At 36.4% G+C, this 14,911-nt stretch overlaps 1 protein-coding gene across 1 annotated transcript in view; it reads left to right on the top strand.

Moving 5' to 3' along the window:
* LOC101856645 (DCC-interacting protein 13-alpha) overlaps positions 1 to 14,911 on the top strand; it is a gene marked incomplete in the record, with an annotated part of 38,010 nt that overhangs the window by 10,048 nt on the left and 13,051 nt on the right. The window contains 7 exon segments of the mRNA XM_013081014.2: positions 1,976 to 2,060; positions 6,694 to 6,803; positions 7,457 to 7,499; positions 7,885 to 7,959; positions 9,042 to 9,118; positions 12,141 to 12,281; positions 14,132 to 14,253. Coding sequence (XP_012936468.1) covers positions 1,976 to 2,060; positions 6,694 to 6,803; positions 7,457 to 7,499; positions 7,885 to 7,959; positions 9,042 to 9,118; positions 12,141 to 12,281; positions 14,132 to 14,253 — 653 coding nt within the window.

Genomic DNA, 14,911 nt, shown 5'->3' with positions numbered 1-14,911 from the left:
CTTCGTATCGTCTAGTACTAGTATAAGTTACGGATATTTACGGTAATTCTCTCGGCAATAAGTTAATGTTATAGAAACCTGCCTGATTGCGCATTTCCTGCAATTGGCCATTATTCCACTATGCCCCATGCATTCATTTCGGGCTTGTCGGCAGTACATTTTAACCTGTGGATTGATAAAAATCTGGCGAACTTTTTGTGCCAATTTCCTCCTTTCTATCATTCACTCATTCCGTCTGTCTGTCTTCGGCCCCTGAACCCCCACCGGGACCCCTGGCAGAATTTTCCTTACTTTTCAGCTTCAGCTGGTGGAAGCACTGTTTCCTATCAAGCCTCTTTCGTCCTGATCTCCCCTCCTTCTTTTTTTTAAGTTTGTTACTCTCTTGTAACTCCTCTAATCTTCGGCACTTATATGACCTTATTGTGTTGCAAGAGCCGTAAAACACTTACTAAAACTAAAGCAGAAGTTAGATTTCGTGTACTTTTTGCTGAGATTTCATTGATATGCTTTGCCAAAACGTTGAAAATTCTCAGTTTGCCTGAACCTGGATTTCTGTACTTTTGAAACTGATGATATTATGAATGAATAGTTAATTGTAATGCTAGCTCTATGCGCAAAGACTAGTGTCTCTATATTTTGGTCTTCTTGTTTTTATGTGATGCTATGAAGAGATGGTAATTAGTGGTTTCAATCTGAGCACAGGATTTTTTTAAAATTTGATTTTGATCATTATGGAGAGCTACTTATATAGTATCTTCAGTTTGAGATTGCTATGTGATTTAAGGGCTGTTACTGACTTTGAGCAGGTGAAGTTGTTTGTTCTGTAAAAAAATTTTTAGCCTTAGCTTTTTCATTTCTGCCTTGACCCAGTTTCTCTTCCTTTTGACTTGCACAAAATCTTCCTTTCTTAATATCTCAAGAATATATGCCCATTCCATTTGTTTTAAAAGGTTGAGTTGGTGGTTGATGGATGCTCTTGTGTAGTTTACTCTTTCTTTCTTAACTAGCATCTATTGTCCTGATCTCTCCTCGTTCTTTTTTGTGTTTGTTTCTCTCTTATAATACCCCTAATCTTCCGCATTTATATGACCTAATTGTGTTGCAAGTGCTATAAAACTCATATTAAAACAAACATATAAAAAGTTGGATTTCGTTGCCTTCCTGATAGTTTATCATTATTCATTTCATTGTTCTCACAGCAAACAACACTGTTTCTTACCGACTGGCTTAATTTGATTAACTACAGCTCCTTCAACACAGGATATTTTTTTTAATGTGCTGAAAGAGCACAAACGCCACCGTCTGTCATCACTGAACAGTGCCTATTGCCTACTGATATAATAATAATAATTATTATTATTATTATTATTTATATTTTTAAAAATCACAATGAATGCTGAAATCATTTGATGGGTGGTTGGCGGATGCTCTGGCGTGGTTTGCTCCTTCTTTCCTATAAAAAATCTAATGCCTCTATCTACCCTCCTCCTTTTTTGTGTTTGTTACTCTCTTGCAACACCTCTAATCTTTGGCACTTATATGACCTTATTGTGTTGCAAGTTCCGTAAAACTCTTACTAAAACTAAAAAGAAAACATTTGTATAACTCAACTTACTGCTCAACAGCAAGTTCTGTGCACTTTACAATCTACATTATTACCCAGCAGAGCTGATAGCATTCTGAAATAATATCAACTTCATGGGAAGCGAACAATGCAAGGTGCCATTTTATAGGCGCTGAAACCCTAACATACCGACCAGATCTTTCGCCGTCTATGGCCGGGTACTCAGTCCCACCAGGGTGAAGCAAGGAAAATTTGTGTAAAATGCCTTTCACAAGGATATAACGTCGGACCTGAGGCTCAAACCCCCGAACCCCCAACCTCACAATTATGAATCCGGTAGCCTTACCACTATACTACCGATGCTGCTTTATGAAGAAAGATTTCACAAGAGTTGATGTTTTGCTGTTTCAGGAAACAAGTCCTGCTTTCTACCAAGTGGGACCGTATGTATTTCTTCACTCAGGGTGGGAACCTCATGAGCCAGACGAAGGAGGAGGTAAGTTGGCATGATATTCTAAAGATTTATCTATTCGTGGCGGTCAAGAAAGACGTAAAGAAAGATTGTTTCAGCGATATAGGTGCAAATTTGGTCAGACTGAAATATTTTTTGTAATGTTTGATCTTGGAACATAAGGCTGAACTTCAAAGACTGAAGAAATTAATGTTGTCTCTAGAGCGAAAATGAATGCAGCACTGAAATGGATTGCTAAATTCACATATCAATGTGTGAAGTGAAGAGACAGACTCAGACCTGATTCTGCCTGATGTAATAAACACTTTTTATTTAGTTGACCAGTTATTAACATGTTGATTTTTCCTTGTCTTTTGAAGATTTGTGTTGTCATATGTTAATTTGTAAAGAATTCCTGCACTCAATACGCTGCAAGTGATTTCACATGCGCACACACATACACACACACACACACACACACACACATACACTAATATGCACACACTCACACAGACACTTGTATACATAAAAACATTGGCATGTACATACTAATATACACAAACGCACCCTACTGACATATGCACACACCCATGCACACACCCTGTGCTCCAGTGTTTGGACTGTAGTGTTGTGCCCTTTTGTTGTAGAGTTGCTCAGGTCAAAACATCTCTCTACAGTCGCCTTTATGCTTGCTATATTAGGTCCCTTTTGTTCTTTTGCCCTTCTTTTGGTATAGATGCGGACACTGATTGGGATCTTGAAACTCATGGTAACAAAATATCCGTTCATACTCATATCCACACTCATTTATGTCTATCTTCCTGAATCAAAATGCAATTTACACACACATACATTATACCTACATGCTCACACACACAAACACACACGCACAAACACACACACACACACACACACACACTCACACAAATACTGGATGGCAGATTGAATGAATAAATGAATCTTAAAAGAAGTCACAGAGATAGCTTAACAGATTTTAGAATGCAAGTCTAATACGGATTTAGAACAAATAATAATCAATCTAGCCTCAGTTTGTTTTTCATTGATTTCAATTATATAATATCAACAAGTTTTTTGTTTGACACAAAAGGCATTTGAAGATAACTGCGCACTCTGAACCCTCTTGTCTGCTGAGCGAAGAGGTGACAGCTGTGCTTCTCACCAGCATACAATTAGATCAGCTGACAGGACACAGGGCTGTACTTAACTTAACCCAGATGTGAGCCTGTTCCTGAGCCACGACTATACAAAGTTTTTGGAGCAGTCACACCTTTGTTGAAAAAGTGATAAATTAGAACATATTGACTGCTTGGTGTAAGACTGCCATGTCATTTTGAAAAGTGACGTATGACAGAGTCTTACGCTTAAGTAGTCAATATTAAATTTTTAATGAGTAAAAACTGTTTCGTGATGGGAGAAGTAAAGACTGGACTAGGTCTGTGTACCATGTTGCCAACTGCCATATCAAAAGCATGAAAATTAATCAAATTTTGGCTAGACGTAAATTTTTCTAGTTGAAATGTCAAGCACCAGCTTGATATTTCTAAACATTTGGTTTGTACATATCACAATTTAAAGATTTGTTTTTGTTATACAACGGGTCCTTGAAGGTTTTCCACACTATCTTTAAATTGAGATGGATGTACCGTCAAAGGTGTCTTTTATTACTAAAATGTGTTGCATTGAAAGTGGTGTAGTACTGAAAATTTCCCCCCTACACTTAGGGCCACTCTCATTACATGTGTTTTCCTGAACCTTCAGGTGTTTAAGAAACCAGATGTGAGTAGAGGGAGACAACAATTGACAACCAGTTGAAATCCATCATCTGCTTTATCCTTACCTTTTTTTTTTTTCCCCTAAATCCCCCTCATTGTTCCAAGTCATTTTCTCTTTAAAAAAGAAATGAGTATACAGAAGATACAGTGTAGTATGACATGCTAAAAGAATTGTTTTAAAAGTTTGTAGTAGTTGAGGATCAATAGATTAATAATTAGACTTAAAATTCCCTGTGTGCATGTTGTTGGGTCTTGGGGTTGGCTTAGCGAGGTGAAACCTGTTTTGACTCTTTTGTTTACTGACAAAGGACTGACCCCAGTTCTGAACTGAAACCTATTAACCCCCCCCTCCCAGTTTCCCAGTGTCTTTGTGATGACGTCTACAGCAATTTGTAAAATCTCTTTTAGGTGTTTTTTGCTTTCAACTCCCACACTTATTAAACTGAAAACAAATGAGAAAATTGTTTAAGAATAGCAATAAGTGGTATATATGCCCGCTTTGAGGTCTAGCCTCTTCTGAGGTTTTGCATTGCTCCTGCTCCCTTTTTTTTCAGTTTCACTTATAATGCCTTTACAAGTTTGTCCCATCTGTTTGTGATGCTCTTCCAACCGTATTGAATGTTTTTTATGAAGACGTGTTTTGATGAGGACTGCAGCTCGCTCGTTTGATGGTTTTTCTTGAGGAAGCTCTTTCACTTTCACAATAAAAAGAAATTTACTTGTGTTAATTTTTTTTTAGTTCAAGAATTCTTCTAAAAAGTTTTGTATTTTGAATTTGGTTTTTATTGTCTTTTGTTCTGGAGCTGGGGAGTTGATCAAGTTTGGACAAAACTGATGGAAGCGTCTTGCAAATGTCTTCCACCCAGATAATTTTCTTCATAAGTCAATCTTACCCCTGCTCCCTTCCGCTTTCCCTCCCACCCTCAAATTTATAAACTTTTAAGCCTTTTAAATATGTCTTTGATTTGTAGACATATTTTAATATGGAGCAATGCTGAAGTTTGTGCCCTCAAGCTCTTTTACCGTCAGCCTCACCAGTACCTCCTGCTCCTCCAGCTGCTTTTGTCCAGGAGTAAGAGTGCACAGAATTACAGTTATTCACCTTTACAATTTCATTTCATGTCACCTCATACTGAACATAAGTGATATGAGAGTGAACAGTGGTACTCGTCACAAGGTTTTGTAGGCATAATCTTTTTTGGCTTTGAAAAATTAAAAACATTTTTTTTTATAGAAGTGAATTTGACTCCCAAGGTTTTTTCCTGTGGTTTTATCAACAAGTTTCCTCCTGTGTGTTTTGTTACTTTTGATTTTTAGAAACCATATCCCGTCATGGTGCTTATCTGACCAAACTTTGTTGATAGCACTGTTAAACAATACACTAACTAGTTTTTCAACGTCTTTGTGATACATAACAGGCATCTGTGCTTCAGGGGTTAGGTCCTAGGCTGTCATATGAAGAAGACATGAGTTCAATTCCTGTGTGGATATAAATTTTTAAAAAGATCTCCATCTGTCTGCCTGGCTATTGTTACTATTGTATCCCTCTCATTTCAGGATGGGCCCGACAGGAAAGGTCTAGCCGCCCACCTTTTAGATGACCTAAATTGTTTGGATGGGGACGTAAAAGATTTACAATTACAATTTACAGTGTGATTTATTTTCACCCTCCCTCCGCCATCTTGCTCATATGTTCAGGTCGTGCTGCTTGAAGTTGTATGACAAGGGTAGGGGACCTAGCTATGGTTTCTTGAGATTGGATTTTTTTTACCAAGAGATAGGACGCCATTGAGCATACTTTGTGTCACATCAGTAAGCACATAACTTTATATGAGCGTGGAAACAGTTGTATTCATTAGGAATCGATAGGGGTCACTCAGTTTTCTGATGTGATGCTCTAACACTTTTCATGTGAAAACTGAGAAAAGCTTCTGTTTTATGTTGTTTGTTTAGGTTTTTTTATGTCTGTTGTAGGAGTATGGTATTACCACTGTTTACAAATACTATTTGAAGTTTTCATTTTTCTGATACTTATTTCTAATTAGTTTTAGAAATAAAGGGGTAGTGTTATTTTAGTTTGTTTGTTGTTGTTGGGGTTTTTTTTTGTTACTTTACTCAGTATTGTTGAGTAGAACAGGAAGTTTTATGACCACAGCAATGGCTTTAAACATGAAAACATTGTGAGCTTTTACTTGCTGTTAATTTTGTCAGTTAACTCATTCACTATGAGGTTTTTTTATAATTTTATATGCTGTATAGTGAAGGAGTTAGTAATTTATCACATTACTGTAAAAATACACGTTTTTTATTTTACTTTCAGTGTCATATTATACCGATCCTGTTTTGATCTTTTGTTGAAATTCTCTATTTTTGTTTGAAAAAGCTTTGTAAATGTGAGAATGTGCCAGTGATGAGATAATGATCTTGTAGCTAAGTGTAGGAAGTGGAGGAGGTCCTGCAATGGGGTAAACAGTAAGCTCGTGGGTTTTCTAATGTTGTGTTTGTGCGTGGGGGAGGTTCTCGGTCTTTTTAAATGTTATTTTCTCAAGCAGCAAACTTTTAGTAATAAACAGTTAAGTCATTAATATTGTATTTTCGATTATATTATCAGTCATGTTCATTTCGTTCTGTTTTGTTCTTCAAAGAATTTGCCGCTGAATAAGGGTCTTTTACTTTAGAAGACACTGCTGAGGGTTCTTGGCTTTGATTGCATTTTACATTTCTGATTTAATCTTCCCACATTTCATGTTTATTAATATTTATGTATTTGTGTATCTATTTACAATGTGAGATGATGTTTACATCTTTATTTTAGTATTGATGGGGGTGAATTTGAGTTTGAGAGTAACTGTAATGTCTTTTTCTTTTTGCTGTATTGTCTGCAGTTTGCTGGCAGTTTGGTGATGGACCTGAACGAGGAGGGAGTGGTTGTGGAGTCTTGCGTGGCTGACGACAGGAGGCACACCTTCCAGCTGATTTCTCCTCACAATAAAAAGTAATGTCGCTTGCTATAGCAGTGGCCATAGTTGGTTTTGTTTCTCTGTTTAATTAAACACTTTGTCTATTGTCATTAGTATGAATTGCTGACGTATGTTATGTCTTAGAAGGGAACATTTCCTCGATGTGAGCTGAAGAGTGGTGGCCTTGGCTATAGTGCTGCTGCTTTTGATTTCCAGTCTAGGATTATTCTACTGCTCTGTGTATTGTAGACACATAGTTTTAATCTGGGAGCAAAAAACATGCGCTAAAATAGTCGCCAAGTGTCGGTAGATCTTGAAAGGGCTCAGATCATATTTATTACTATTGTAAAATAAGCTTTTCATTAATAACCCACACTGCTACTGATGCCATTGGTACAAAGGACACAAGGTTGAAGAAGATCTTCAAACCAAAGAAAAATGAGCATTGATGAAAGTTTGATATAGGCAGTTTTTTAAATTGGCTAATTGGCTACTGTAAAGAAATCGTTTTGTAAAAAGTTTTAGTTTAAAGTATTTGATTTGAAAGTATGCACTGTAATTTCACACCAGTGGTACATAATTTGTAGCCTTGAAAATAATGATGATTTTTTTATTTTTTTGGGTGAGACATAAAATGCTCTTTATGTATCTTTGGAAAAAAAAAGCAAGATGCTTTTTCTCTTCCCAGGACTGTTATTCTGCAAGCTGAAAACTATAGAGAAAGAGATGAGGTGAGTGCCCACCTCCCTCCCCCTCCTATACTGAGGGAATGAATTAACCCATCGATGGGTATATGGAGCAATAGTGTGTTTTTAAATTTGATTTTCATTGCTAGTGTAATAATGACAACCATTCACCTAGTTCAGATTAGGATAAGTATAGTTGCAAATAATATCATGTCAAAAGAATCTATTCAATGTAAATTAGGTCAAATGATATGCCCATCCTATTTTATATTCATATACTTATTTGTTTTCAGTAAAACAAAGTCCAGGCAATAAAAATGTTCAATTTTTTAATGTATTTGTTTGTTTAGCGAAACGAGTGTTTTAATCTCAGAACAGTCATGTCACATGTAAAAATAAAAATGTCTATGATGATGTAAATGTGTTTCAGTGGATTGCGACGTTAAACAACGTTGTTCGGGATGGAGGATATGTCCGTGGCAAACCAGCATCTGTCAAGAAAAAGGTAATATTAATATTTTTGTGACTGGTGGTCAAAATTTTATAATTACAAATGTGTCTTCAATATATATGTCCTCTTACAATTTAGGTACCTAATTTATCAATCAATTATGTCATGACATGGGGGAATCAGAGGCTTGTCAGTATTTAGGCATATGGAGTTAACGGTATAATCTTAAAGCTAATTCATTTGTCTTGCTTTTGATGAAAAAAATTACTTATTTATCTTGAACTGAAGTCGAGGTATCTGCAATTGAAGGAGGTGGGATCGCCTAGTGTAAGAGGTAAAATTAGCGAGAAAACAGCCAAAGTTTGAGTGTCCTTGGAAATTGCAAATTTAGATTTTTTGTGTCTTTGATCGATGCAGAATTAATGTGTATTTAAGTGTGCATAAAAGATGCTGGGCCACCTCCAAAACAATTCCATAAAAATTGCTTAACAGGTGGAAAAATGTTGGTTTCTTCGATTCCATTATTTTGACATGTGCCTTATTTTACCACGATGCCACACAAATATTTTTGTTCTCCTGTCATGACGGAAATTGAGATTAAGATAATTTTTTAAGTTGGCGGCTTTGATGCTAGCTGTCAACTCAGGCAGTGCCTGGTACACCGCAGCTGAAAGAGTAAGACACTCAATAAAATGTCTTTCTCACATAGGCATCAAACTGAAGTCCATTGCATCGGAGCTGAAGACACCAACCATTACGCAGCAGACACCACTAGTCTATTTCATAACTGAATTATGGTTCAGTGGACCTATTTCTCTGTTTGTTAAAGTGTAACTTAAAGGTATTGTGTGGAAAGCCTGCTGACAAAAGAAGTTACTTTTCTAATTTTAGTGCTGTGGAAATAAATTGGTTAATTTTAGTTTGAGTTTGTTCAATTTGTTTGTATTGAATAATGAAAAGACCTGTTCAACTTGGGGGAAAAAATGGTACTGGTTGAAAATCTATAAATTTGACCCCAGTGTCAGTTTTCACCTGATATCTCCATTCATGGATTGCAAGAGGTTACTCATTTTGTCAGCCCGTCTCACATTCATACCTTTTCTTTTCTTTCTTTCTATTCTATTCTTGTTTGGTAGGACCCGCCCCAGCAGATGAGCCACAGCCAGTCGTCGGACAGCGCTGCCTCAGGGGGGCCTCTGCCTAGCCCCATAGCGTAAGCAATGATGGCTTGTCCAGACCCCCAGAGGGGGAAAACGTTCCAACTGCAATACATGCTAGTTGTAGATGGAACTGTTTTGTCTCTGAGCCTGTGTCTCTCTTTGTTTCTCTCAATTCTTGTGAAGTTCATCTTGCTTTTTTTGTGTAGTGATCTTGTTAATCTAGCTCACGCCGGTTACTATCATTTGAATTTGATTATAAAACATTTTGTTCCCTTCAGGTGTTTTTAGTAGCACTTTAAAGTTTCCATTCATTGTTTATTTTTAATCTTTGTTGTTTAAAAAATCTTTGTTTCAAGAGACTTTTCTGTTGTGTTATTGCTCTTCAAAGTTTGTGCTCTCTCTGTCACTAGTAATTTTATATTATTTTCTGTGAGTGAAGCCTTGATTGAATGCATTTGTTTTAGTACAATTTTTTTCTTCGATGTTAAATTGTTTTGAAGTTGAAGTTTGTTCCTCTTGTTGTTGGGATTGCAAGTTTATTTGCACTAATCTATTGTTACCAGATATCTGATACATCCCTCATTTTTTTTTAAATAGCTATATAGTTGACATAAAAGGACCCATCAGGTCACATTTACAGATTGCAAGTCTAAAAATTACTTTCTTCTTGCATGTTTCTTAGAAATTTGCTTTGGCAGAATACAGTTTATGAATAATGCAACTGGTTGTTTATAAAGATGAACCAGTAGATAGGAAGAGAAATGAGCTGTTTCAATTTCAGTCAGATATATGTGCAAATGGCTTGCAATACCATTGACAAAGTACACTATGTCTGTGTTTCCCAAACCCATTGTCAAGTTCTAATTTGAGGTAGCAAGGTGACTGAATGTCTTTCTAAGAAAAAAATAAATGATCAAACGCAGAAATGTACAGGGTGCTATGAAGTTTGCAAGGTCAAAATATTGTTAGATAGAAATCTTAACAAGTTTCTAAGATTTAAGATACCAAACAAGAGATGACTTGGGGTTGAGATTTCAACAGCTTTACTCAACAAACCTAAATTTGTAGCCCTTTTCAATGACTGGTTCCAAAATGTTGTTTGTTGATGCTTGTATTTGAAACCAACATACTAAATTGCATTTTTTTTCCCATTTTTCTGCATGGCAGAGAACGGATTTGCTAATATAATATCTCTGAGAAAGCCGTTCCTTCCCTCACAGAGCCTCATGTAGCATCTCACTTGTATTGCAAGCAGCCCTTGTAACCAAAAGGATTAATTTTGTCAGACACTGCAGAACATTTAACTTTTTGACAAGAGACTTTGAAATGATTTATCTTTTAACTTTCTTATATGAGCAATTGCCAAAAGATGGGAGTCTCATGAGGGTCACGGATGCCAAAAATAATGTTGATCAATTTGACGTAGTATTTTTTCCATGCATGTATACCTAATGTGTTTTTTACAGTCATTAAATGTCAGAAAGTAGGGTAACCAAACAGTTTCTGAGATATGACAGTGTCTGTTGTTGAAATGTTAATTGACTTATCTATAACTGTGTTGACAAACATTATTTTAAAAAAAAAAGAATTAAGAATAGCACAATAAAGTTTCACTTTTATTGCTAGAACCAGGTGCATTCATATTAACAAACACTCAGAAGCAGAAATGATTAATAAAATGGTGTTTTGTATTTTTTTAAACTGGATATTATGTCGTCATAGTTATGTATAAGACAGGAGGCATCAAATACTTTAGTAAGTGTTAGTTACTTTGAAAAATAAGATGTTTTTCTAAATTTCAACCGGAGATGGGTCCAAATACCATTGTTATGAGGTTTAGGTTACATATTATGCAGTACTTTGAACATTTTGAAAAATTATACATAACGGTATTTAAAGTTTGTCTCGTACATAATGATAACACGCAAAAAAATAGCCTCGCTGCTTTTGTCTCGAAAGCATCTCGTGAGTAAAAAAAAAAAATCATGGATTTCATGTATGACTAAATGAAAAACTGACATGTGAAAATGTAAGCATGCATTATCTTTTTGGATGTCAAAAGACATTCATGCGGTTTCATAAAAACCACAGATGAGCACAATCATTACGTTTTGTGACTTAAAGTAGATACCAATGGAATTGTCACAGCACTGTATAATCTGGTGCTTATGCACATATTTCTTGTGTAGGAGAGGTTTTTCCATGGTATTTATGGGCAAATATGCGAGTTTCGTCTGTTTCAAATGAAGAAAATGAATGTTTAAGCATATAAAGTAAATGATGAGACTAAGAACGTTCCAGTCGATCAACTTTGAGGTCTCTTAAACAAAGGCAAGCTTAAAATTTTACAAAATTAAGTTCGATTAATGAAAATTTGATGTATTCATTAAGTCCCCAAAGGGAAGTGTTTTATAAATATTGGATTTATATGAATTCATTTAATGTTCATTTCAGTATGCCTTGAATGACCCTCCACTAAAAATTAAAAACACTGATATTTTGGACAATATGGTTCATATGCAAGATATGGTGTCAGCCAAATTCTACAGTGTAGCTGATGGTGATTTGTTACTTATTTTTCAATCCACATTTGAAAAAAGATTTAGGAATCTTGAAAACTCATTTTGCTACTAGTTTTATTTTTAGTGCAAATTTTTTCCCCATGTTTTGGCAAATGCTCAAATACTAGTTATCTTGGCAGAATCTTCTGTTGACAGCCAGTATCTGACAGGTCAGCATGAAGGAAGGGTGTGCAGATTAAATTTCTTTTTGCATATTTATGTAGATTAAATTGGAATTTTCCAACGGGCAAAATGTATTTGTCTTATTTTAGGAGACCCTGTGATGTAAATTTTGTAATGAGACGGAAAAGAGTTAGTGACTCTTATGTTTGTTCACTGTTTTGAAAGTGGCACATGTGATGGGGTTTTCATTTTTGATCAGGACTTTTTGGTCTGATTTTTAAAAGTTTGGGAAACACTTCTCGGCGTGATCTTAATCAAAGTTATTTTTAGCCTGATTCTAAGTTGTCCCCTGTGTATGTGAACGATTCTCCTTCTCGTGTGCTATGGACAGCTCCAGCCAAGCCAGTCTGTCCAGCCTGTCGTCCTCAGGGGCTACCGACACCTTAGTGCTGGACACCCCTATCCAGTTTGATTTGGTTTCTCCCAGTGAAGAAAGCAGGGCAGTCACATCTCCTCAGTCAGGCCCACCAAAGTTAGTAAAAAAAGGGTGGGCGGGGTCGCTGCTGGAGAAGTATACCTGGGTGTTAATGAGTGGGTTGTACATACACCAACTTTTTCCTGTAGTAAGAAGTTGGTCTTGTTATGCACCTTACCTCATAGCTCTATATTAATCGATATTTTCATTTTCACTGTAGTCCAAAACAATTTATTGGACAAACTACTACGTGTGAGACATAAATCTACCTTGTGTACTTTACAGTACTATTTTTTTTACTGTTCTGCACATTTCAATGAGAATACTATTTTTCTGTTAAGGTCAGAGAGAAAAGTTTTGATGGACTTGGGTATTTTCAATCTATATGATCTTTTAAAGATCTGTCGAGTAAAATGTGAAAGGCACAATTATTTAAATGTGTGCAGAGTACCCTTGAGGGTATTTACTCTTTTATATAATAGAAGGGGGAAGCATGGGGTTCATAGCACTTCTTGTTGATTCATTTTTTATTTTTTATTTGCAGTGTTAGTTTAATATAGTGGTGATTTTTTTAAGAAGTGTTTTTCAATTTTTAAACGTATGTGTGTATGGTTTTCCTTAGAATGTGTGTGTATTTTTCCATTTTATATTTTTATTTTATTATGCCTATCAGTTTACCACAAATGTTAGAACTATAAATTATTTGTAGATGTAGAAAGTATAATAATGATAAGACTTGCATGGTCTCTCTGGATGGTGTGTGTGTGTTTATGTGTGTTTGTGTGTGTGTGTTTATGTGTGTTTGTGTGTGTACATGGATGTGAGAACAAATCATTTTAGTTGTGAGTGCTCTAGTTGTTGACTCACCCGCATGGTCTCTGTTTGCTGTGTAGCAGGTCACTATTTCATGGAGTAGTGTCTTCACCATTGTCATGTGCAGGAGGTTTTTGAGTGCCTTGATATGGTCTGCTCCTTCTACTTCTTTTCAGTGTTACAATAAATCCTAATGTGTCCTGTTAAAATGTCGCAATCAAGTGGTCTGACCTTAATGCCTCGTCAGTGGGTTAGACTAGTTTTCACTTCCTTATTTAGAGGAGTAGTATGACACCAGTAGACGCAGATGGTTGGAGGCGGCGCCGCTGGTAGGTCCTACTTCTTTACTTTCCCTGTGTTGTTTCTGTCTGTCTGTCTGTCTTACTTTTTCCCTGCATTAAATTTCCATTATTTTGTAGATGTGCTTCTCTTTTCTCAGACTCAAACTCAAACACCAATAGACAACAAATGGTCAGCAGAGATGTTGCACTGATATGCCATCGTCATTCTTCCTCAGCACTCAGAGCTTGTTTCCTAAATGGATAGAACACTATATAAATGCTGTTTATTGTTATGCTTAACTCTCCTACTCATGACACGGGCATGCATGTTTCTGCCTGTGAAATGCGTGTGTGTATAATGTGTGTGGGAGGGAGGCAGGATATGTCGTAGTTTATTTTGCCTTGGTTTTTGCTTCCCTTTCAGATAGAAAACTCTATCTCTTGCTCTTTTGATTACTCCCTCCCATGTTGTGTGAACTCTCAGCTTTTGGCAACTTCTCCACTGTCATTTGTCTTGTCTTTCTGTTTTCTTCCTCTGTCTGTGGTTCTATCAGTCATTCGGTAATAATAATATTAAGGATAATAGCTGTCTGTTAATGTCTAATAGTCATTCTGATATGTTGTTTTTCCATATTCACATCATGTAGAGGTACAAGTTATGAATGAATAAGTGAATGATGAATGAATGTCACTTATGACTGTCTGTCTGACTGACCAAGAGAGTCATGTCATGTTTACTCATGCTTTTTCTGCATTATCGTTCTCATTGTTTCTCACCTCACTCTATTCCCCCCACCCCCACCCCTTCCCCAGGAGACTCAATCCATTTGACCAGTCGTCAGCCATCGTCCTCAACCCAGCTTTTGACAATGCGGCCTTTTCTGAGACGTTTACGACAAGATTCTTGGGCTCCATGGAAGTTAAGGGGGACAGAGGTACTGCTCCTAGATGCTGTATAGAGTAGAAGAGGCACTTGGGAGCACTGTTCCATCACAGAAGATGGTAGCTTTAGTACTGCATTGGTCAGAATTTTACCTCCTTCTAGAAAAGATTAGTGGCAGTGAGAGCAAGGAAACGATTAAGGTTTTGTACTGTAGCACAGTCTTCTGTTTCTTTAGTTACTACACATATGTCCTTCCTTCTATGTCCTTCTCTTCCATCTTATAACTGGTCTTGACTTTCCTTTTCCACTAGTCATGAGCTTCTGCCTTCTGTTCCCAGTGGACTCAGTTGAGGTCACATATCTCGCTTTCAGACATTTTTTGTCCTTTAGTAGAGAATAACCACTTCTTTTTTCCTTTTATTCTGTTGGTCCCTGTAAAGATCAGTGAACAGGAGATTTCACTTTGATGAAAGTGATCTATTTTCTTATTGTGATAAGCATGTAGTTCTTTCTGAGGCTTTTTCAACATACCCAGTTTGACACAAGAAATCTTGGGAGTATGAAGGCATTTCATTGGTGTTCTGTTCAGATAAAGTTTGATGTTTCTGAATTTCAAAGTATAAATCTCAAGCATTTCCTTGAAATGATCAAACTTCACTAACTTTATGATTTTTTTCACTTTTCTTTTGTCAGAGGTATATTTTTTGCGT

Source organism: Aplysia californica, unplaced genomic scaffold (genome assembly GCF_000002075.1).
Source record: "Aplysia californica isolate F4 #8 unplaced genomic scaffold, AplCal3.0 scaffold00111, whole genome shotgun sequence".
In the NCBI taxonomy this organism is placed as follows: domain Eukaryota; kingdom Metazoa; phylum Mollusca; class Gastropoda; order Aplysiida; family Aplysiidae; genus Aplysia; species Aplysia californica.
The sequence above is the reverse complement of the archived record's forward strand: the minus strand, read 5'-3'. Positions and strand labels throughout refer to the sequence as shown.